Consider the following 23,219-nt stretch of genomic DNA (forward strand, 5'->3'; position numbering starts at 1 on the left):
ATAGTATAACCTGGTTTAGGTGTACCAATCACCCATGCGTTATTAATTTGGCATATTCTACACCTAATTGAATGATTATTTGTTGGGTATTAAGGCACCATTTTAGGCAAAATGATCAAACAAACATTATACTATGTTTTTATGTGAAATTAGGTGCTTTTTTCGAGGGAGAATGATTCACCACTAATGATGACCACCCTCATAATCAAGCATCCAATAAAATTACAAAATACTACTATCTTGTACATATTACAAAATTAATTGAAGCATATGCACGCATAGTTGATTACTTGTATTTTAATTGGACCGCACCATCAAAAATAGTCTCATATCATGACACGAATTTTAATACAAAATCGATAAAATATAACAGAAATGAGAGATAATGTAGGTATAGTATGATGGACTAAAACGAAAACAAATGGACTATTTTTTGTGATCAAGAGCGTATAATACTACAAAGGATATTGATTGTGAATTGTGATTCTTCTTCCTCTAAAGTGCAGCAGTAGGTATTAACATCATACTTCATAATTCATATTCCATTCTCCAAACTACCTTTTTACATTAGAGTGCAGCAAAAGAGAATTGACTACAGAAAAAATAATGCTTTTACCTACCAAAATCACATACAGTTGCTCCACCAATTGGAACTATGAGTTCATCACATAACAATTTAAATTCTACAAGATATGGCTAAAATCCAGACGAAGCCCGCATAGCATAGTGTACCACGATACTTATCTTGTGCTGGTAGAGCTTAATGGAATAGCCATCTATGCCTTCAATGACAGGTGATGTATTTGTACACGGGAGATGTTTTCAGAGCCAGGATTATCGAAGCTTCGAATCACTGCCCTTGCTCCGGAATGTTGATAATGAGAAAAACGATCTTGGAGCTGGAAAATCAGTAGCAAGACAGAGTTAACCAGGTATATGCACCATTAGCATCAATCGATAGCACCACACCAAGAACAAGAAATGTGTGTGCATCGAGTTGACAATGCAAAAGAAAGGCATATTTCCAGAAAGAAGATATCAAATAAAATCTAAGACTCTTGTAGCTACATGATTCATGTGATAAGGTTAAACGTAAGACAATGTTTCATAATGTTATAAGTTTTCACCTTTGATGGTGCTTCCAGACATGTGATCTTCCCTGAGTTTGAAGTTGGCTGGAGGTCCTGAAATTGAATTCTCGGAAGATATAACTGTGGAATAAAAAGGGTCATGGGTTAACAACAAACATTTAAATGCACAAACCAGATCATTATGATTCATAAGCTGCAAAAAAAAGTACTACTACTAGAATACCAATTGAACAATTTAAGGGACTTCAAGAAAATTGCACCATCAAAACCAACCACAATGCAGAACTACCAATATTTCCAATAATTTCAGCATGCAGACACTGGCGAAACGCTCTATACCATAAGCAGACACTTGTGAAAATGACATTGATATGACTTGATGAACAAAAGTGATATTGAGTGGGTTTATGTGTACAACCATAACATTGAGCCATAAAACTGAAGGATGTGGTTTGAGCTCAGACAAGCATTAGAACACTGAGAAAAAAAAATTAATTAGCAATAACATAATACTCTACTACTGGATAAATTTTCATTCATAATATTTACCAGTGCTATATGAGAACTCAGCATATGGAGGTAAAACTACAACATGAAGATATACATGCACATATATTGGCACAGCAAATCTCTGTGAATAGAAATAGAGATGTAAACATGGATGTACGAACATATATCTTAAATCACCTGATTCATTGAAATACTCGCAATCATTGAAGCCATCATCAGAAGCTTCAGCATGAGAAAATCCCATTCTCGACTTCCTCAGATCATCAGATGACCTATTGGCAGGATCTCTCCCATCTTCAGTATCATCATCTCCTTCAGATGTGGTCGCAGAGATCCAGTCAACCAAGCTCTCTGAACCACGACTTTTCCTTCCAAACTTCAGTAATCGTTTGAAGCCACGCGTCACATCCTTGCGTGGAACATTGTTGGAGGAATGTGCAACCAACATGGGCTTTTGTGCAGTTCCCCATTTCTTCCTCATTCGAGCAGCATCGGCTTCTAATTGATTTGAGGAGTGCAAATTCCAAGAGGCAGGACTTCCTCCTGGGGAGTCCACTGAAGGATCAATGTCAGACATCTCATGAGGGTATGAAAAAGGATGCTGAGAATGTAAATTCCATGACACAGGACTTTCCCCTGACCAATCTGGTACAGATTCAGCAGGGTGGAAGCTCGAAGGAATAGGCAGGTTAGAACCTAAAGCTTGGTCCACTAGAGAAAATGTTAAACCACCAATACCATTTTCCGAACCCGAATTAACAGAATACTCAGGTTCCAGCCCTTCTTTTAGTTCCTCATTGTCAGAAACATTCTGAACTTCAGTCTTTAAGCTGTCGAGTTCTTCCTCCCCTTCATCATCAACCGTACTTAAAAACTCCTCAGCTCCAGATTCCATGTCAAAATTGTCATCTTCATTGTGTATAAGGTCAGATACTCCCGAGGCCTTCTCACTAGCAATGCTCAATTGAGATACAAAGCTTTTGCGACTGCCCTTTTTAAGAAAAGGTCTGGTTACAACATTTTTCTGGATCTCCTCATTGAGTTTTGGTGTGGATACAATAACATCAGAATCAATGGGAGACATTTCTCTGAAATCACTTGGATTTGCAGAACTTTTCTTGAGGGACTGTAATCGACGCGACTTATCCTCCCTAACAACCGCCACTTCGTCATTTGAGATTTTGCTGCGGGCATAGCTTCGAACTTGTGAACGTGTTGTTTTATTGACTCCAGAAGGCTTGGTATTTTCTTTTCTCATTTCTGAAAAGTTTGGGACCGATTGTGCAAGTGGATTTTCCGGAACCATTCTTCGCTTCCCATAACTAATGCTAGAATTTTTCGAAGCAGAACTTGGAACAGGAGCTGCAGTACGAGGAGTGGACAATGAACTTCTATTAATGGTTAAATGCTTTTTCCCCTGGGTACCTCTACCATCTCTAAAAGAGGGATCATTCAAACCCTTATTCTCATGGGGATTATTTTGCTCTGGAAGATCTAATGCTTCCTCATCGTTGTCACTGTCCCCAAAATCTAGGTGTTGCTGTCAAAAGGAAACTTTTATATAGTCGGTTAAAAATCAAGAGAAGGCTAACTCCAGTAAATGCTAAAATTAGAAAATAGAAGTAAGATGGTTGCATTCATTAGAGACATACATCTCTATAAGACAACTATAGATCTACCTGTTCCCTTTTCATAATAGACCTGCTATTATATGATCTGATTCTCTCAATATGTCGATGAGCACTTGATACATGATCTTGATTGTCTACAGATCCAGAAAACTTAGCTTTCATCTCTGATCTATTCCTTTCAATGCTATCCTGCATGGATTTCAATCTGGCTTCTTTCTCTTCCCTGTTGGCACTCCAATCTTCCCTCAGCTTTGCATCCCTCTTTTGCATATATCTATCATAGAGCTTCCCTCGGGAGCTATCTGTAACACTAAGATCAGAAAATTGTGTATTCATAGCATCACTGTCGTACTGACTATCAACAGCTTTCATGGGGGAGGCAGTATCAAACTTGGTTGAGTTCTTAGAAACCCTACTGGGTTGAGCTGACTGGTAGTTTTCACCTACTATTGGTTTTGTGTAGTGTGAACTACTTGATGGTTCATGTGACGTTTCTATTAACCTTCCTTTACGGGCAGAGTTGGATTGGTCTCCAGGGAGTCGCAACTTATGCTCAGCAAACATTTTTTCAAGCTCACTTGCTTTTATCTTCAAATCGTCAAGTTCCTGATTATCCTTTGCCTGCCTCACTCTCTGAGCTTGGCTTGTGGGTGTTGAGAAAGAATCAGAACCTTCCTGGGCCTCTACTGTTACTTGACCAGAAAACTGCATCCTGCTGTTCCCACTAGAACTAGCATCAACTCGTTGAATTCGTGTCCTCTTACTCAGCTCAGCAGTCAAAACTTGTCTATTGAACTTTAATCTCTGAGGCCCAGAATCTTCAAGATTTGACACATGACTATCTGATACTTTCTCAGATATGTGGGATTCTTTCTTCCCAGCAACTTCAGTTTTCACCAAAGGTGTTACCTCACGGGATGCCTTCTCAAACATGCGGGTTTCTTTCTTTTCGGCTGCTTCAGTTTCCCTAACAGACCTCACCTCTTGGTGAGCAGATGAAGAATCCCCTTCAATCCCCTTATAACGGGAGGCAAAGGCCTGCAAGATTCTTGAGCCGGCACCACCATCTACTACCCCGGTTCCAGCAGCACTCTTTTGAGCAGATTTCACCATAACTTCCATACCAGACTCATCCCTTGATTCAGAACTTTCACGTTGTTCCGAACCTTCACTCTGCTGACCAGATTTTATCTGCATGCGCCTAATATGAGACGAAGACAAAACCTGATCCTTGAATCCAGTCATCTGTGTCTTGCCGCCACTAAACACTTCAGCCTTCCCTTGATTCCCAAACCCAGTCACCCCCTTGTCTCTACCTATATCCTGTGTTTTAAAATCATCCTCGGATTTTTCTTGGTTCTCAACCCTGTTTATAAACGACCTTGACTGGGTCTTCCCACGTTGCTGATCTTTCAAAACACCACTTTCACTAGATCCCAAATTGAAATTTTTATTGTTAGACTCAATCAACCGCTCAAAAGTAGAAAAGGAAACACCTTTGGTTCCGCCGTCCCCGACCCCACCAGAGCTAGGCAAAACCTTCATATCCGGCTTAGCAGCAGATGATACCTCTGCATTGTTATCAATCAAAGTTGAAAATTTAAATTCCAAAGAAGCCGCTGCAGGGGCCGTGTTACAGGCAGGGCTATCGACATCCTTCTTCTCAGAACTCAAATCAAGGCTAATGCTCATATCACTAGCGCCGCTCCACCTTCTAAACACCGCCTTCTCTGAAACGTCTGATGACAACCTCCGCAGCTCGACGGGCTTCCCGCCAGAATTTTCTTTCTGCTTACTCTCAAACATGTTGATTCGGTCCTGCACACTGAGGCGCCTCGATGGCTGACTCGCTTGAATCGACTGGACCTGATCGGGGGTCGACGTCTCATCCTTGGATTCTTTTTCTGCAGCAGCACCATTGCTCACCTTTTTTCCTGCTTCACTCTCGACGCTGGACTCTCTGCTGAAAGCACGACGTACTGGTAGATCCGGCGGTTGAGACAATGCATGTTCGCGGCGCGGCTGCGGAGAAGGTGGCATATCGTCGTCGATGGACATGTCGGAGCCATACGAGGCGCGAGAGTCGGACACAGATGTCCATGGGTGTGTAAGTTCGGGGCGTCTCTCGTTCAGCAATTTGAACTTGCAACATGCTTCACTGAAAATACACACATGATCGCCATTATTTTATAGAGAGAACGAATGAGGAATTCCCAAATGTAGGGCCAAACGAGGTAAATTTTACTAATATGTATCTTTTGGGAAGCCATCTTCAAATTTGGTAGGAATATATCTTTAAACATTTTTATTAAAATAAAACAATTGTTTCTTATTTTGATAAACAAACATAAAACCCCGAAATATGTTTAGACCTGTTTTTCATTACAGAGGAGGTAAATTTTACTAATATGTATCTTTTGGGAAGCCATCTTCAAATTTGGTGAATATATCTTTAAACATTTTTATTAAAATAAAACAATTGTTTCTTATTTTGATAAACAAACATAAAACCCCAAAATATGTTTAGACCTGTTTTTCATTACAGAGGATTCCTTTATAATTATAAACTGTGTTCGTCTCTTCTCTAACCTAATGCAACTGAGTATATTGATGATTTCATTTTATAAGCACGCACGTAGACATAGAGAAGTGCCTGCATGTTTCAGGAGTCCTTACTTTAGGCGACGGGCACCAAAGCTATCAGCAAAGTTGTGAAGTTCCGAGACTGTGTGAATGGTGAAGCCAGCAGCAGCAGCGCGAGCACAGGCGTTCGAGAGGTCCTGACGGGCTGCAACGAGCCTCACGTCGATAGCTCTCAGAAGCTCCTTCCTGCATTCATGACAATAATGAATATATAAGTTGAGGTAGGGAGAGAAGAAAGAAAGCACAAACTAAGAAGCTACACCAAACATTAAGTTATATCCAGTTCTGCAGCAGATAAGGAGTAAACGATTTCATTTTCCTCAATAAACTATGCTGGAACTGAGTAATATATATACCATCATCAATAAATTCATACAGGTACTGATGTAATAAACCAACAGTGAAGGAGTTAGGAGCTCATACTTTGTGGCATCATCTCCAGATGTCGCCCCAGAACCACCTCCACCTGTACGCAATAGATCCAATGAGTAACGGGGTGATCATCATTATATATTATAACATCAGCGAGAATATGATAATATACACAAGGCAACACAGGTGAAAATGTTCCAACTGCCCCTAACATCTTATGATTGGTAAGAAGATTATAGGTAATGTTATGCAATGAAATTAAAGTACAATCTATATCAAATGTCGGTACACGACATTGCTGGCATGCCTACCATTTACAGAGGATGTTAGTAACTGCAAAAGCTTCATTCATTTCCAAGCCTACTATATTAGTTGAGCAGTGGTTTAAAACATTATACAAAGAACTTTCTTCAGTTATAGTGTTGTGTAGAGATGCGACAACACACGCTATTTGATTTTCTTTATCTATCAGCTTAGTTTCTTCAGGTTGGGCAACCACAGGATATGTGGTGGCAAATTCTTCTTCTACTAGAAGGCTTGCTTGTTTTAGATCAAGCATTCAAAAGATACAAGGATTCCCTTGAAGATGATGAACACAGGTGAATAAAAGCAAAATCTCATCTCAGTGTATAGCTGCTAACGAGTCACAGACTCACAGCAAACCAACAGCACAAGCTATTCCATTAATCATGAGAAGAGTAGGCTTTATTTACTTTCTAGTTTCTCGAGATCGTTAACTAAACCAAATAGCTATTGGGAGAAAATTGTACATCGAAAATCGTCTAGCACAACATGAATTAGAGCTAATTTATTGTAGGTAGCTATGGAGACATACTGGTAAACTTTGGTCAGGCCATCTAATTTTTTTTATTATGCAGAATGTATATTATTTCAAGATTCTTCTTTCCATCTCCTTTTTAATTCGTCATATTTCAAATAAGAAAAGGAGAAAAAAGAAACAAATACAACATGCAAGTTACTAGCAACCTTATGATGCACTTTCATAGAAATAGAAAATATATCAAGTAATAGGAAACCATACCAGAAAGTTGATCTACTGCTCCCTGAAATCGGTAAGAACGCTAATTAGACAAAATTCTTCCACAGGATTGCCAGTTAAGACTTCAGCTACAGAAATAAATAACCTGTGAATAAATCCTTCGAGCGGCTTCCAGCTGTGACATCTCAGCATCCAGGGTATTGACCAGTTCCAAAACTTCAGGTGTGCTAACAAATCTTACAAACCTAGATATTAAAATTGTTAAGCGTAGACATTAGATTTAGTGCTGCATGCATAACAAGATTACTAGCAAGTTGCAAATCGCACTACCTCTCTAGTGTACCCTTGGTGAACCATGTTTCAGCATTCTTATGGCGGCCGACTTCAAGCTTAACTGACTGTGAAGCAGAGGCACCTTGTTCCTCTGCAATCTGTAAATGTGAAACGAATGGTTTAAGCAATCCTGAGGCTAGTTTCTCTGTGCTCCCATCACTCGAAACAAACAATTCGCATCTGGCCAAAAGGATATTATAGTGAATAACTAACATCAGGAAATGATCAAATCATCACGAAAACAATCGTTAAGCATATCTAACCGTGAGCGCTTTGGAGATAGCTGTAATACAGCATAATCAAGAGGGGCGTCTGACTTCATCTTTGCCATACTAGTGAACGGTTATGTTTTCTTGGTCTCTTTCACATATGCGGTTGCATTGCCAAAAATCTCAACATAAACCACAATGTATCTACTATTTTTAGTTCCAAGCTACAGTATCCTGTATCCCGAGTGAAAAAAGGTTAAATTAAAAGGATAAGATCGATTATAAGAAAGCCCCAATGCATTAATTAAGATAGTTGAGATTAAAAATCATGCCCATATGCATTAATTTAGATGAAATCAAATCCAACTCACAATGCACTTCCGTAAATATTCATACACTGAGATTAGAGTAAGAAAACCAATAAGATGAGAGCTAACGAGCAAGATCTTAATTCAAAATCCAATCTTTAACCAAAAACTTATACTCCATTTAATTAGATCTGAATAAACCCAGAAAAAATAAAGAAAATAACCTTATCAATTAACTGCTAAACACAGATTCAGCTCACAATCGAACCTTCAAGCAACAAAACTGACAAACCTAGAAAATCCAATTCTGGTGAAACCAACTAAAGACGAAACGAATTGAGCAAAATCCGGAGCTGACCTCAACAATGCCAATGCGAAGATCTTGAGTTCGGTAAGCCGATCGTCGGATTCAAAATCGACACCCCCACGAAATCGAAATGTGATTCGAATTTCAAAAGAAATGCGAGGGTTTCGGGCATTTACAGTTCAAAATGCTGATTAAAAGAAGAAAGAAACCTACAAAAGGGACTTAGGTTTCACTCCTTTGTGGAGTGTGTGTGTGAATTTGATGTCTCTTTCTTCCTGTTTCTCCTCTACCTGTCTCTCCGTAACGCAAAAAAAAACTGTGTAGACAGGAGTTCAGTGCTGTACAGATTGTGTTTCAAACAGCAAAATCAAATCCTTTTTATCTTCTTCTCGATTTTGAAAATAAACACTTTCTATAGTTGCTCTAGGAAGAAATGTTTTTTAAGAGCATCTCCAATAGAGGCGAGCGGCGCACCGGTTAGCCGATTCTTGGCGCTCGCCGAACCATTGCAGCCGACGAGCGCATGCCGATTCCCGAGCGCTCGGCGATGCGCTCGCCGATCTCCTGACCGCCATTGCAGGCTACAGATCGGCGAGCGATCGGCGAGCGGGATTTTTTTTATTATTATTTAATTTTCGAAACACTATATATACGCGATCTGTACGTCATTTTCATTTGCACCACTTGTTTTAACGAGTTTTCTCTCTATCTTAATTTATGTACAAGATCAACAACGCGAAATGAGTAACGCGGGTGATAGTAGTGGTGGTAGTGGTGGGATGCTGAGGAGTTCGAACGGCGTTTGAACGAACAGTTGGAGGCCTATACGTCCCGAGAGATCGACCGGCTGATACAACTGGCCTTGCAGCCGGCGGTACCTCGACCTCGACCTGTTGTCCACCGCCGAGAAGTGATTGATCGGGATCACGTAGCTGCACATCAGCGGCTATTTGACGACTACTTCGCACCAGAGCCGCGGTTTAACGCCAACATTTTCAGGCGGCGTTTTAGGATGAGCAGGACCCTGTTTATGCGTATTGTTGACACTTTGGAGCGTCGATATATATGTTTCCGCTTCAGGCACGATGCGGCTGGCAGACCCGGTCACACACCTATTCAAAAGTGCACTGCGGCAATCAGGCAGTTGGCCTACGAAGGCGCGGCAGACATGTGAGACGAGTACCTCCATATCGGCGAGTCGACTGCCCTTGAATGTATGAAGTATTTCTGTCAGGGCGTGGTTGAAATATTCGGTGATCAGTACCTTCGAAGCCCTACCCCCGAAGACTGCCACGAGCTGATGCAGATGCACGGGGCGAAGCATGGGTTCCCGGGTATGTTAGGCAGCATAGATTGTATGCATTGGGAGTGGAAGAACTGCCCCACTGCCTGGAAAGGGTTCTACACGACCGGCTATTAGGGAAAAAATCTCACGATGATCCTCGAGGCCATAGCTGATTACCGGCTGTGGATTTGGCATGCATATTTTGGGGTAGCCGGGTCGAACAACGACCTCAACGTCCTCAACTCGTCGCCCCTTTTCAACGAGCAGTGCCAGGGCGTCGGTCCGACCATCAGTTTTGTCGTCAACGGGAACCAGCATGATATGTGCTACTACTTGGCGGATGGGATATATCCTAGGTGACCCGTCTTTGTGAAGACGATCAGATGCGCATCATATGAGAGGAAGGCCTACTTTGCGGAACGGCAGGAGTCGGCGCGCAAGGACGTGGAGCGCGCATTTGGTGTGATCCAGTCTCAATGGGCGGCAATTAGGGGTCCAACGCGTTTGTGGCATGTCGACTGCATTGCTGATATAATGTACGCATGTATTATCATGCACAACATGATTGTCTAAGATGAAGGTGTACAACTGACTAGTTGAGCCAACGACAATAATGAAGCCGGTCCAAGCCACGGCGTGGCCACCCCCAGCGTACGAAGTGGGGTACCTCACGATGAAGCCGGCCGCCTCCAAGCACATGCCGACATGCACCAAGTGGAAGCTCATATTCGACTCCAAAAAGATTTAATTGAAGAGTTGTGGGCGCGGAGGACTGCACGGCGTTAGTTTTTTTTTTGTAATTTTGTAATTTTTTTAATGTACCTTTTTTTAATTTAAATGAAATTATTGCATTTTCCCGTATCTGTGTCGTAAGTTGAATTCCGTATTTTGTGTGATTGTTATTTTTATAATTTTGTTTATTATGACTGGATTATGGCTGTGTTATTGGTTGTCCAGTTGCTTGTCCTGATGATGTGGCAGAAGGAGTTTTAGTGCTGATGATGTGGCAGGAGGAGTTTGTGACTGGGCTATGCCTGAGCTATTGCTATTGGAGATGGTATAACAGCGGATGTAAACAAAACACTCAGTCTTTACTGATTCGTATAACTGTAGAGTGTATATGTATTTCTACCTAATCTTAAAATATCTAAATTACGCTTACACCTCTATATTTTCTCCTTTTTATACTTTACTCCACAATTTAAAATAGAGACGTCACCACTCACCCATACACAAAATTATGAATTAATTAATATGATAAACTTCAATATAATTCTCCCATATTTGATTAATTCACAATTCAAATACAGTTGACCCTAAATCTGATGAATATACAGCTATTGTAAAAATAAAAAAATGCAACTATTGTATAGTTCCATCTTGACAATTGATTTAAAACTCCAATTTTAATTTTGATCAATGCATAACAATATAAAACTAAAATTAAATTAAATAAATCTTTCAGTTTATATTTAACACATGCATAACTAGTTTTTAGGATATTGTTGAGACACACAGCTAATTATTGGTGCAAATATTGTAATATATATGTATTAGGGGGTGATGAATTGCTAACTCATCATTTAATTGCTAACTACAACTAATTTAAGACCATAGAATTTTAGAAATCTTGTGGTCTAAAATTTGTCACGTGTAATTTTTATTTTTATTAATTAAATCGAAAAAGATAAAAAAAATATCACATTAGGGTTTTGGATGAAAATGTCAATATAGTGTTTTGAAAATATCAATATAATGCTTTGAGAATGTCGACACAATGCTTTGAGAATGTTAACACATTGTTTATATTGACATTCTACATGTATTATATTGACATATTTTATATACTGTGTTGACATTTGTTGCTGTACGAAAAAATTGAAATTTTTTAAAAAGAATTTTCAAATTTTGACATCGGAATATATGCAAGTGAGATCTCGTTAGAATTCTTATGAAATTATCTTTAATTTGATATATGTTGTGCGTAAACATAATTTAAATCGAGAAAGTTATATGCGTTTTAAAGTTATTAGATATTTTTCAAAAGTTATAACTAATTTATTGTAAATTGACCTTAATACTTTTATTGACATTTTTTGATGATCGTATTAACATTCAGAGGATGATAATCTAGGCTATTGATTTGAAGACCCTAATCCACCTCATATACATATATTATTAACTAATCATAGTATTTTTTTGATATTTTTTTTGGTCTCCACTGGCAAAAAGTGCCCCCAAATTTTAATATGTGACGTGCATATTCAAACGCTCAATGCACAACCACTAACGCGGTGTATGATAATTTTTTAATTGATTGTGATTTCATTACAATATAGTACTATGTTTTAGTATTATTTTCATGACGTGTCTTTTTTTTCAAGGACCATACATGAGACATTCAATAATTTTTTTTCATTTTTTCTATCATTTGCAAAAGAGTGAATCATGTAAATTGGTATTTGAACTTTAAAGTTTGTGCATTCACATTTTCTAGATTTGGAATATATCATGAGAAGACTCTGGATTTTGAGCTTTTTTTGCTCATCTTCATTTATTTTTGAACCGTTTCAGGCATATTTACACCATGAGAGCATCCGCAGCGGTGGCGGTTGGCGCCACCGCCGTCCGTGCCAGCGGCAAGGCGAAGGACCGCCACCGCTGCAACCGCGCCGCTGGCACGGCGCTGCTCGATGTATCGAGCACGTCCGTGCCAGCGGACGCACACGTGGCGGTCTCCCATTCGCCAACGGCATAGCCGTTGGTTTCAAACATTTTTTTAATTTTTTTTTAAAAAAATCGGATTTTTATTAAAAAAATCGATAAAAAATAAAAAAAAAAATTTTCACTTCCCCAAAAAATTATATCCGTTTATAACCGTTTTTCCCCACTTTTTAATTTTTTTTTTTATTTTTTTTACCCCAAAAATACACACTTTCATCTATAAATACCCCCAATTTCACTCCAAAAAATTCACACTTTCACTACACAATTCTCATCATCAATCTCTCATATCCATTTTCATCTTCCTCTCACACCCTACAACACCACTATGTCCGGTAACGACGACAACCCAAGCGGCTCTCACGGTTGGAACCCCGAATGGTTCGGTTCGCAACCGTTTCATAGTCCGGAAACGGAATATTCGGCCCCTCCTCTCACCCAAGATTCGGGCGTTCCGAGTGGCTACCGGCCATACCCAATCGACGATCAAGGTGCCTCCGATGGGCGCTACGGGTGGACACCGGAGCCTAGGCCTCGCGCCCCTTCCCAAATGCCGAATCCTCCATCTCGCGCCGGTGTCCGCACACCGTACTCACCGGCGGAGATGGAAAGATTGTTCAAGGCGTACTTGGAAATCTCCGAAGATGCGGTGGTTGGAACGAACCAATCCGGCGATCACTTTTGGTGGCGCGTCTCTAGCCGGTACAATGCACACCGGCCGCCGGGAACGATCGAGCGCAACGAGAGTATGGTGCGCAACTGCATCGGCCGAGCCAACGAAGAAATTGGCAAGTTCAACGGCTATTTCATCCAGGAGTCCCGGAATGCCGGGAGCGGCCGAAGCGAGGTCGACATCATCACTGCCTCGCTGAGCACCTACCAATCCATGAACGGTAAGTCGTTCAAATATCTTAACGTTTGGCAGGAGACGCGGACGCACCCGAAGTATAAGGGAGGCATAACATCCTCCTCTAGCGGCTCCTCCAAACGCTCACGGTCGGCATCCCTATCCGACGCCGGCGAAGAAGTGGCTAGCCAACTCGCCGAAGCTAACTTGGGTAGCCCCGATGCCCAACCAAGCGGTTCCCGACGCCGACCGCAAGGTAGGAAGAAGGCGGCGGCCGAACGACGTCGCGCCGCGACTCCATCTGCCCCTGCTCCCGAACCCGCACCCTATGTTCCACCTCCACCCCCGAACAACTCGTTGTGGGCCCTTTTGGCCCAACTCAATTTGGCCGATAGGTCAACTATGACCCCCACGCAACTTCAAACGCACGAGTCCATGATATTGGGTCTCCAAAAACAATTGGGGTTGGTGCCGCCGGATGCGTAGTCTTCCTCGGGTTATATTAGCCAATAATTATGTAATTTTTAATTTTTAGGAGTTTAATTATGTAATTTTTAATTTTTAGTATTTTAATTATGTAATTTTTAATTTTTAGGATTTTAATTATGTCTTTTTATTTTATTTGTAATTTGTTATTTTTATTGTGGTTTTTTTAATGAATTTTAGTATTATGAAAATGTTTTTGTGTAATTGAATTTTATATTAATTGTGCTCGTCCTTGCGGAAGAGCACAGTTGTGGGTGTTGTGCTCTTGCCAGAGAGCAGGCATGAATAGTACCGCCCGGGCCCACAACCGTGCCGCTGGCAAGAGCACAGTTGTGGATGCTCTGAAACTCTATATTCTACAATAAATTTAGTTTTTCATGTTCTAATCGAAAGTAAGAAAATAATTGAAAAATATTGAAACAAAACAAGATACACTTTTGGATGAAAGAATCTTGATTAGAGTCTGTATCTTTAACCTTGGGATGATTGAGATCTTCATTTTCTCAATCATATTCTCTCCGCTATTATTGTGTGAGAAGCTTCTGAAATTGGCAATGCCATATGTGACTCGGCAAGTGGCAATAAGAGCCAAATTGACTTGGCCAAGTGGAGTCCTCTGGAATCAATGACACTGATTGTGACTCAGACGAGTGGCTAAAAGAGCTACACTCACTCGGCCGAGTGAGTCCCTCTACAGTCTTTTTCCGTCCGATGTTCGTTCTTTTGTCACTTTATCCTGTTTTTACTTGTTATTTCAAACATTCTCAACAAACTCGTTAAATTCACCAATTGATAAATAATTGATTGACAACTCAGGGTTCGAGCTATAAAACCTGACAATAAACTCACCAAACTCTAAATCAAACCTATATTATGTAGGAGTTTATCAAATCTATTTAGGTGATTGCAGGATTAATTGATTTCATGTCAATTCAAATAATATGCATGTAATTCATGTAAAAAATTAAAAACCTAAATATGAATCCTAAGGAATATATAATTTACTATTATGATTCTTCAAAGAATCGATGATTGTTTGTGTTACTCCACATGACGTTTCTCAACCAGGAATTTTCTGATTTGTTCCCGAACTCGAAACATGATCTTTTGAGTGGACAAAACTGTTCACTCGCAAAGGACTAGATCTAAAAAAGAGACATAAAAATAGCTTGTAGGAGAAAACGTGAAGTGTGTGTTGTCATCTTCAAGAATAACAATTTAAGAGACAAATTTTTTTGTCTTCTGTCAAATCTCCTTATTATATAGTACTCCAGTGATGATAGACCGATATGTATTACTTGTTTGATCACCTTTTGTGCTTCAAACGGAACTAATTTGCATGAAAAGATTCAAAGATATCGCATGCTCAATATGTTATACTCCATCCGTACCCAATGAATATGCACTTTGAGTTCGGCATGCGTTTTAATGCAAAGTTGGTAAAGTAAGAGAGAGGTAGAGAGAAAAACAATTAAAGTATTGTTAGTGGAGAATGAGCTCCACCTTATTAAAGAGAAAATAGTTTCCAAAATTAGAAAGTTCATATTCTTGTGGGACAGGTTAAAAAGGTAATAGTGCATATTCTTGTGGTACAGAGGGAGTATATAAAGATTCAGAAATAAATTTTTTTGAGATGGCGTTGTTTCATAATTAGCAAGAGAGTCACTGTAAATTCATTGAGTGTTGTAGACAGATACTATAACTTTTAACAACATATCACTAAAATGTATCTAAGTTGTGAAATATAGTTTTACTTTTGCAAGACAGTAAGACATCGACTAAGAGACCTTTAGTGATGACCTGGCCACGATTCAGTTTATAATGCAGAAATACTAATGAAAAACTAACACAATGCGACACAAATATTCCAATATATGGAAAAAAAGGTTTACATATCCAAGCAACTCGAAACACATGTTTTAGAATAGTACTACATCCGTCTCTTAAAAATAGAAACTTTTAAAACATGAGTTTTAAAGCATAATTGTTAAGTAAGAAAGATATAGAAAGAAAAGGTGATTGAAATATTGTTAATGGAAAATGGATCTCACCTCATTAGAAAGAAAAAAGTTTCTATTTTTAAGAGACAAATCAAAATGAAAATAGTTTCTATTTTCAAAGGACAAATGTAGACTAGTATAGTAGTACTTTTATCTTAACAATCTCCAATTTATACTAAAAACATGCTTTCGAGTATGTTGCAAAACTCTCTTTACTTATACTAAAAGCAGTGTTAGGTCCTCGATGATTCTAACTCTCTTGATCCCTTCGGTTATATTTATTGCCCAGCATAGCCTATCCCAGCACAACCTATCCCAACTAATTACAGAATTACATATCAAGCTCTCATTTATACTCCCACCGTCTCCAGAGAGTATGAACTATTTCTTTTTTCGTCCGTTCCCGAAAAGTATGAACTTTCTAATGTTGAAAAGTTCAAACAACATATTACCCCTACACATCATTTTATTTACAACGTATACCATTATCATTAACAACTTATACCATTATAATAATATACACCTCACTCTCCTCTAACATTATTTCCACTACCCTTTCTCTCTCTCTCTTACTTTTCCCCTTATTTATTAAACTCGTGGTCGAACCCATTATTCATATTCTTTAGGGACGGAGGGAGTACTAAATAGTTAGTGCATAATTTCATTTTGATCACTATTGAGTTATTTGCTTAACTATTTTCCCCACAATTTGTCCGACCATAAATCATGCCCTTTTTATTATATATAGTGTATAATGGGGATAATAATTGAAATATTGGTTGAAATGGACCACTTTGAAAAAGAAAAAGTAAAAACATCCAAAATATCAACAAAAATATGATGGCAAATTGAAAGTGACAAATATGATATGGGTTAGCTTAAAAGTTATGCCACAAAATCTAATGGGCTTGCCTATTATAAAATTCATTTTATAAGCAAAGTTTGGATATCCAACACCCAAACATTACTCAGACAAAATCCTATCTTCTGCAGATGAAAGTGGTGCAAAGCAAACTTAATTTAATTAATCACTTATAATATAGTTAATCACTTAAACAAAAGATGTACAACTGCACCATCATCCACATCTATTGAAGGTGGCACCCAAATATCAGTAAATCATAGTAGTACTATTTGAGTTTAAACTTAAACAAAAAGATTGAATAATCCACGAGTTTAAGTTAAGCAAGAAAACAATTTTATTGGGTAATATGCACACAAAAGGGGGAATCTTAGAAAAACATGGAGGGTGTGATCCGACAAACTCTCCCGCAAAAGATCGATCTTATCCACAAAGCCGCCACGCCACCAAAGGATCAACATCAACATCAACATCAACATCAACATCAACATCAACATCAACATGCTCATATTTAACGATCCAAAGCACTCAGCACAATCCTAAACACAACATATCAGCAATTATGTTAGAATTAATTTCATTAATTATTTAATTATCACCATGCCATCCATGTATACGCAGTTGGTTTTTTTCTCCCTACAGAGCCCTGTGTAGTCATATTTATATAGTTGTGTAGTACTACATTCATTGATACTAATATCATGCCTACATTTGAGTTATCTCTCTAGTTAGATCTAACTAGTATATGTAGTAAAGATTGTATGTGTGATATACTCCTCTATAGTATATGAATCAGTAGTGATCTAACAAACACACATAACTACTAGTAGTAATTTTTAAAGGTTATATGAAAAGCATCCTTATACTAGTAACTAGAAACAGATCTAGTGCATATATAGTATAACTCAATAAATGGATACGATAATTCTCTTTTTTCGTAAAAAAGTACTCCTTCCGTCCCGCTTTAGCAGTCCTAGTCACTTTTGAGCACTCATTTTATAAAAATGATATAAATAGTTAAAGTAAAGTAAGAGAGAATAATGTAGAGAAGAGCTTCACTACATTGTTCTCTCTCTTACTTTACCATTTCTCCACTTTAACTATTTATTATCATTTTTACAAAACGAGTGCTCAAAAGTGACTATGACTGCTAAAGCAAGACGGAGGGAGTACTACAATACTACAATTAAATTTAAGTCCTAAACCCACTATAATATTTTTATTTTTATCACTCCCTTAAATCTTCATAATTGAGACATTTCCTTTGGCACAAATATTAAAAATATTAAAATTTAAATGAAGAAATAATAAAGTAAGAAAGATAATAAAATATGAGAGAAAATAGAATAGAAAAATTAAAATATGTTAATTATTAATACTCCCACCGTCCCAACCTAAGTGAGACGTATTCATTTTTTGGATGTCCCAACCCAAGTGACACATTTTTTTGGGATTTATTAACTCAACTCTCTACTACATTATTCTCTATTTTACTTTTTTACAACTTTATTCTCTCTCATACCTTCTTATTTTTTTGTGGACGGGGGAAGTATATTTTAATTCACTAAACTTCACTACTTAAATTTTTGTGCTAAAATAGAAAAGTCTCACTTAGGATGAAACAGAGGAAGTATTATACGGAGTACATTGAATCAACTCAATTATAGTGAAAAAATGACTCCCACCAAAGAAAGTACTACTCCATCCGTATTCAAAAAATAGAAACATTTGAAACAGCACAAATTTTAATGCACAATTGGTAAAGTAAGTTAAAAGAATTGGTAAAGTAAGAGAGAGGGAAAAAATGAGTAAAGTAAGAGAGAGGAAGAGAAAAAGTAGTGAAAATAGAGTTAGTGGATTGTGGAGTCCATGCCCTAGAATAGAAAGATTCTAAAGTTTCTATTTTTAAAGTTTCTATTTTTAAGGAACGACTCAAAATGGAAATAGTTGCTATTTTAAAAAAACGGAGGGAGTACTATCATATTCCTTCCGTTCATATATAAACTATTTTTATTGTGGTATGTCCTATAAAAATAGTTCACTTTTGTTTCTGTTAACTTCTTTTTCTAATGAGATAGATATCATTCTCAGCTAACATGAGTATTTATTAGTAGCTCTCTTGCTTAACAATTATGAATTAAAACCCATGCCGTCCTAAATATTTTTATTTTCATGGAGCGAAGGGAAGGGAGTATTCAAAATAAAGAACGTGGATTGAACTCTGAGGACTAATTAGCAATTAGCGATAACAATAATAGAAGGGCATACAAAAGTCAACCCACCAATCATAACCAGTTGGAGACTTGGCCACAGAGTTTTGCACAGCAGCAGTTGCCGATTTTCTCCTCGTCAACTTCTTAAAATTCCCCGCAGCCCCAGGGGTATTTGCTAAAATTACCCCAAAACAAACAAATATTAGAAAACAGCCCCAAAAGAAGAGCAGAAAATTTTCATGCAGGTATTTAATTTCTCTCTCTAGGTTAATCGACATCTAAAATTGAAGATCTCTTACGCGTAAAGGGCGAGGTCGGAGTGCTGGAGCACGACGGCGACGACGGAAGCGACGGCGAATCCACGGAAACTGTAAGATTACGATAATTATTAATTCCGCTTCCAGGAACGGGGATGCTCGGAGAAATCTTGTTAATCGGGGGCGGAGGCACCGGATCCGGCGGCGGTGCGGCGCTAGATCTGGCGGAGAAAGAGTTGTATTTGCGAAGTTTGCCGAGGCCGGAGTCCGGCGTTGGACCAGCTAGAGTTTCATCCCATAGTTTGTCGAGAAGTCCCATTATATTGGAGATATGATTCTAAAATAGCAGAAAATTTAGTTACTACTCTTTTACTTTTATTTTTCTTGTTGTTGTGTAAAATAGGATGGATGAAGATGTTTGCTAGACGATTTAGTTTTGGAAGAGATCTATCTGTGTGTTGAAGAGAAAGAAGATGAGATCAAAAGAGGTAAATAAAATTAAAATGGGAAATGAGTGAGACTGTGGAGTGGAGCTGGTGGTGTACAAGCCTTTATAGAGGACATGATAACATGGAGAGAGAGGGAGAGTAAAGTTAGGTGGATCTTATTTGGAAATTAGTAGTACTACCATTTAAATTATAGGACTCCCTCCTCGATCCCTCAGTGATATGTAGTTTTGATTGATAATGGGTTTTACTCCCTCCAACTCTAAAGAATATGCACTTTGAATTTAACACTGGTATTAATTCAAAATTGATAAAGTAATAGAGAGGTAGAGAAAAAAAATAAATAATGTAATATTGGTGAAGAATGAATCTCATTATTTTCAATTTTTCAATTTAGTTACTACTATTGCACTGCCCTGAGGGCCGCAGCGGCCGCCGGCGATTTTCAATTTTTTTCTTCTTCATTATTTCTATATATACACCCATTCCCTCTCATTATTTTCACATCACTCCAATATCGTGATATGCGAGGCGGTGTTGTTTGTGTGATGTTGATAATTCTCGTTGTATAATTTTCCCCTATTTGTAATACAACAAAGATTTGGTTTTAATTTCTTTTAATTAAATAATTTTTTTTTCAAATTTTTAGTCCTATAATTTTTATTCAATTTAAATTAAAATATGCCAACAATTAATTTAAATTAAATAAAAATGAGATTGGTGGCTGTGGACGCGTCCACTATTGAGCTGGACAAGTTTTTTGTGGCTGTGGACAAGTTTTTGTGGCTGGTGGAAGAGTTTTTTTGTGGCTGTGCCTTGGGCATGACCACCTATTGTGGACACTATAATTGATAAAATAAGAGAGAGATAAATAAAAAAGTAACTAAAGTATTGTCAGCGAATCAAACCTAGGATGAGTTTGGAGCAAGAAAAAGAAGTCTTTGCGGTGCAGAGAGCTTTACGCGACCAGGTAGATTTTGTCACGATAACCCATGTGAACGGGTGAGATTGCCACCAAATCCCACCATATATATCGGGTCATTTGTGAAATAATTGTCCGGAGAGTCTAATCCGACCGGGTGACTTTGCCACACTATCTTACCCGGCCGTGAATCACACAAAGTTTTTTAGAGATCCGTACCCGGCCGGATGACTTGTCACACTATCATACACGAACCCGACTGAGTAAGTCGCATAAAATTTTTAAGAGACCTCTACTCGATCGGGTGACTTCGTCAACATACAACAATTGCAGTCATGGGAGTTCACACACGAAAACTGATAAAACCGTAGAGAAGAATCTAAGAAATTTGAGGATTAAAAATGAATGATGTTATCTTAGAAATCTTCATCAACTCAAAGACGGGTCATCATCCACAACTCTAAATCTCTAGTTTCTTTAGTTTTGGTGCAATCGAGTTTCTATATCTAATATAGAGATCACATATTATGTTTTCTTCATTTTCCATATTATGTTTTCTTATATACCATGGATGAACTTAAAATTACTACTACAATTTATCAATCTGAAATATACATCAATGATCATAGTAGATATTCTATATCTAATATAGATCACATAAATAATTTCTTCATTTTCCAAATTATGTTTTCTTATATCCCATAGATACAATCATGATCTTTTAAATTACATGATGTCTAATCACAAATACTAATAAGATATCTCACCTAATCTATAATATCTTAAAGGTAACTTCCAAAACTATGATAATAATGCATAAATAAAGAGCTAAGTATTTGTTTCAGAGGCGTTCTTGATTACGACCATGACGATAAGAATTTATTAAACTGAATAATTACGTGATCAGAAAAATTAAAAAGATAAATGATCAAATTTATATAATAGGGGAAGTTGACCTTGTAGCTGGGCTCACCTTTTATTTGAAGTTGAACACGTCATCGGATAAGATAGATACCGAAAGCCACCTATTTTTGTTGTAGAAAATTCATTGCTGTAGGCCCCACTCCCAGTCACGTGATTGGGATGGTGCATCCCTTTTCTCTTTTTTTTTTCCAACAAAGTCTTGCCATGGCCCCAATACTACAATTTCATTTTAAATTTATTTTATTCTTTTCATCTCCAAATAACAGTAATACTATAATATTACTCTGTCTCATGATTCTTGAGATTTTTTTGGAACCAAATTTGTAAAAATTATGTTTAATGAATAAATGAAGATAAAATAAAATTAAAAAGAATAAAAAATAATAGTAAGAAATAAAATAAAGTAAGTGAGATTATATATTTTGTTTTTAGCCATAAATGAATACGACTCAAATAACTTGAGATAGTTCGAAATGGAACAAGTCTCAAGTAATTTGGGACGGATGAAGTATTATTTTGCTATTCTTTGTCTTACGAAACCAGATAAGTTTTTCTTTTTTATAAGCTGAGTTTTATTCTCCATTAATAATATTTAATTCATTTATTTTCTATCAATCTCGTATTTTATCAATTTCATATTAAAACATGTCGGTCTTTGTTTTTAGAGAAAGAAGTGAGTATGTAATTATGAATTACTACTAGTTTAAATAAAAGATTTCCCAATATGTGGTTGTGTAAAAATATCTATGTTGTGGAACTATACTTTCCCTACATATTGGAGTATAAACTGGCGAAAAGAAAACTAGGATATTAGGTAGAGTGGTCAAATTAGAAATCAACTTTGTCATAGCGGAGTTAACACAACAATTGAAAACTTATTTTTCTTAAAGACTAATCCGCCAAAATTGTGGCTGTCTATCAACTAGAATTTGACAACTCTATATATTTCTCATATTAGAAGTCGACTATACTTATGTCCTACTCGACTATTTTGTGGATAAGGATTGCTAGATTTTTTTTTATTGTGTGCTTTTATAGTAAATCAGAATAATAAAAAATGAGTTTGCAAAATTACTTTCTATATATGGCTCGTAGTAAACTTGCAATAGTAATTTATTTTGTGGTACAATGCGCTCTAGTTTATCGTTTCTATTTTGGATGTGTGCCGATTCTATTAGTGTAATTTATAGTAGTAAGAATGTAGCCAGGACGGAACCAGGAATTCATAGTAGAAGGGGCAAATATATACGTGGAGAATTTTTAAGAATTGAAAAAGTGACAATTAGTGAAAAACTTAAATATAGTACATATATATGTGCAGTGAAAAACTTAAATGTACCGTACGTGCAATACAATGACAGTTAGTAATTGAAGAAACTTGTTCAATATTAAATCCATAATTTTGATACTATAATACTCCCTCCGTCCCCGATTAATTGTCACTCTTTGACCGGACACGAGTTTTAAGAAATATAAAGAAAAGTTAGTTGAAAAAGTTAGTGGAATATGAGACTCACTTTTTTATATTGATTTTATAATAAAATGTGAGTGAAGCGAGTTAGTGGAATGTGCTATTTACCATTTATGATAAAAATGAAGAGTGACAATTATTGAGGGACGAACCGAAATGGAAAAGAGTGACAATTAATCGGGGACGAGGGGAGTATAATGTACACTACTTTTGCAAAAAAGGTTGAAATCCCAACCCCAAGAGACCCTCATAAGCCGGTCCGATAATATTGTGAGAGGTAATATGTAGTGATCGCTAAGAGGGAGGGCCGTAATCCTACTAGTGTTAGTCTGTTACGTTCTCTATGAGTGAGTACCGTCTCCACTCAAATTAAACATT

General features: G+C 37.6%; 2 protein-coding genes across 2 annotated transcripts; both read right to left on the minus strand.

Annotated features, from left to right (window-relative positions):
* Positions 1-467: 467 nt before the first annotated feature.
* On the minus strand, positions 468-8,795 carry LOC121741367. Its single transcript, XM_042134095.1, has 11 exons — positions 8,456-8,795; positions 7,844-8,023; positions 7,578-7,760; positions 7,393-7,492; positions 7,290-7,311; positions 6,299-6,341; positions 5,909-6,061; positions 3,281-5,390; positions 1,779-3,141; positions 1,128-1,211; positions 468-899 (listed from the first exon to the last, which is right to left on the minus strand). Exons 2-11 carry the CDS (start codon positions 7,909-7,911, stop codon positions 835-837), a joined length of 4,191 nt encoding a protein of 1,396 aa, XP_041990029.1. The 5' UTR covers positions 7,912-8,023; positions 8,456-8,795; the 3' UTR covers positions 468-834.
* A 7,966-nt stretch (positions 8,796-16,761) lies between these two features.
* On the minus strand, positions 16,762-19,690 carry LOC121741831 (dormancy-associated protein homolog 4-like). Its single transcript, XM_042134758.1, has 3 exons — positions 19,121-19,690; positions 18,891-18,996; positions 16,762-17,147 (listed from the first exon to the last, which is right to left on the minus strand). The coding sequence occupies exons 1-3, from the start codon at positions 19,395-19,397 to the stop codon at positions 17,120-17,122; spliced, it is 411 nt and encodes a 136-aa protein (XP_041990692.1). The 5' UTR covers positions 19,398-19,690; the 3' UTR covers positions 16,762-17,119.
* Between the last annotated feature and the right edge of the window lie 3,529 nt (positions 19,691-23,219).

The sequence above is a fragment of the Salvia splendens genome, chromosome 7 (assembly GCF_004379255.2).
Source record: "Salvia splendens isolate huo1 chromosome 7, SspV2, whole genome shotgun sequence".
Lineage (NCBI taxonomy): Eukaryota > Viridiplantae > Streptophyta > Magnoliopsida > Lamiales > Lamiaceae > Salvia > Salvia splendens.

What these genes read in the sequence shown, in the direction of transcription:
- LOC121741367 (XM_042134095.1), bottom strand. Translation starts at nt 7,911, where the DNA reads ATGGCAAAGATGAAGTCAGACGCCCCTCTTGATTATGCTGTATTACAG. An exon ending in AGCAGTAGATCAACTTTCTG is followed by an intron (nt 6,342 to 7,289) that starts GTATGGTTTCCT and finishes TATTGCGTACAG; the next exon opens with GTGGAGGTGGTTCTGGGGCG. An exon ending in CTATTATGAAAAGGGAACAG is followed by an intron (nt 3,142 to 3,280) that starts GTAGATCTATAG and finishes TCCTTTTGACAG; the next exon opens with CAACACCTAGATTTTGGGGA.
- LOC121741831 (XM_042134758.1), bottom strand. Translation starts at nt 19,397, where the DNA reads ATGGGACTTCTCGACAAACTATGGGATGAAACTCTAGCTGGTCCAACG. An exon ending in TCCGACCTCGCCCTTTACGC is followed by an intron (nt 18,997 to 19,120) that starts GTAAGAGATCTT and finishes GGGTAATTTTAG; the next exon opens with CAAATACCCCTGGGGCTGCG. An exon ending in TCTCCAACTGGTTATGATTG is followed by an intron (nt 17,148 to 18,890) that starts GTGGGTTGACTT and finishes TGTTGTGTTTAG; the next exon opens with GATTGTGCTGAGTGCTTTGG.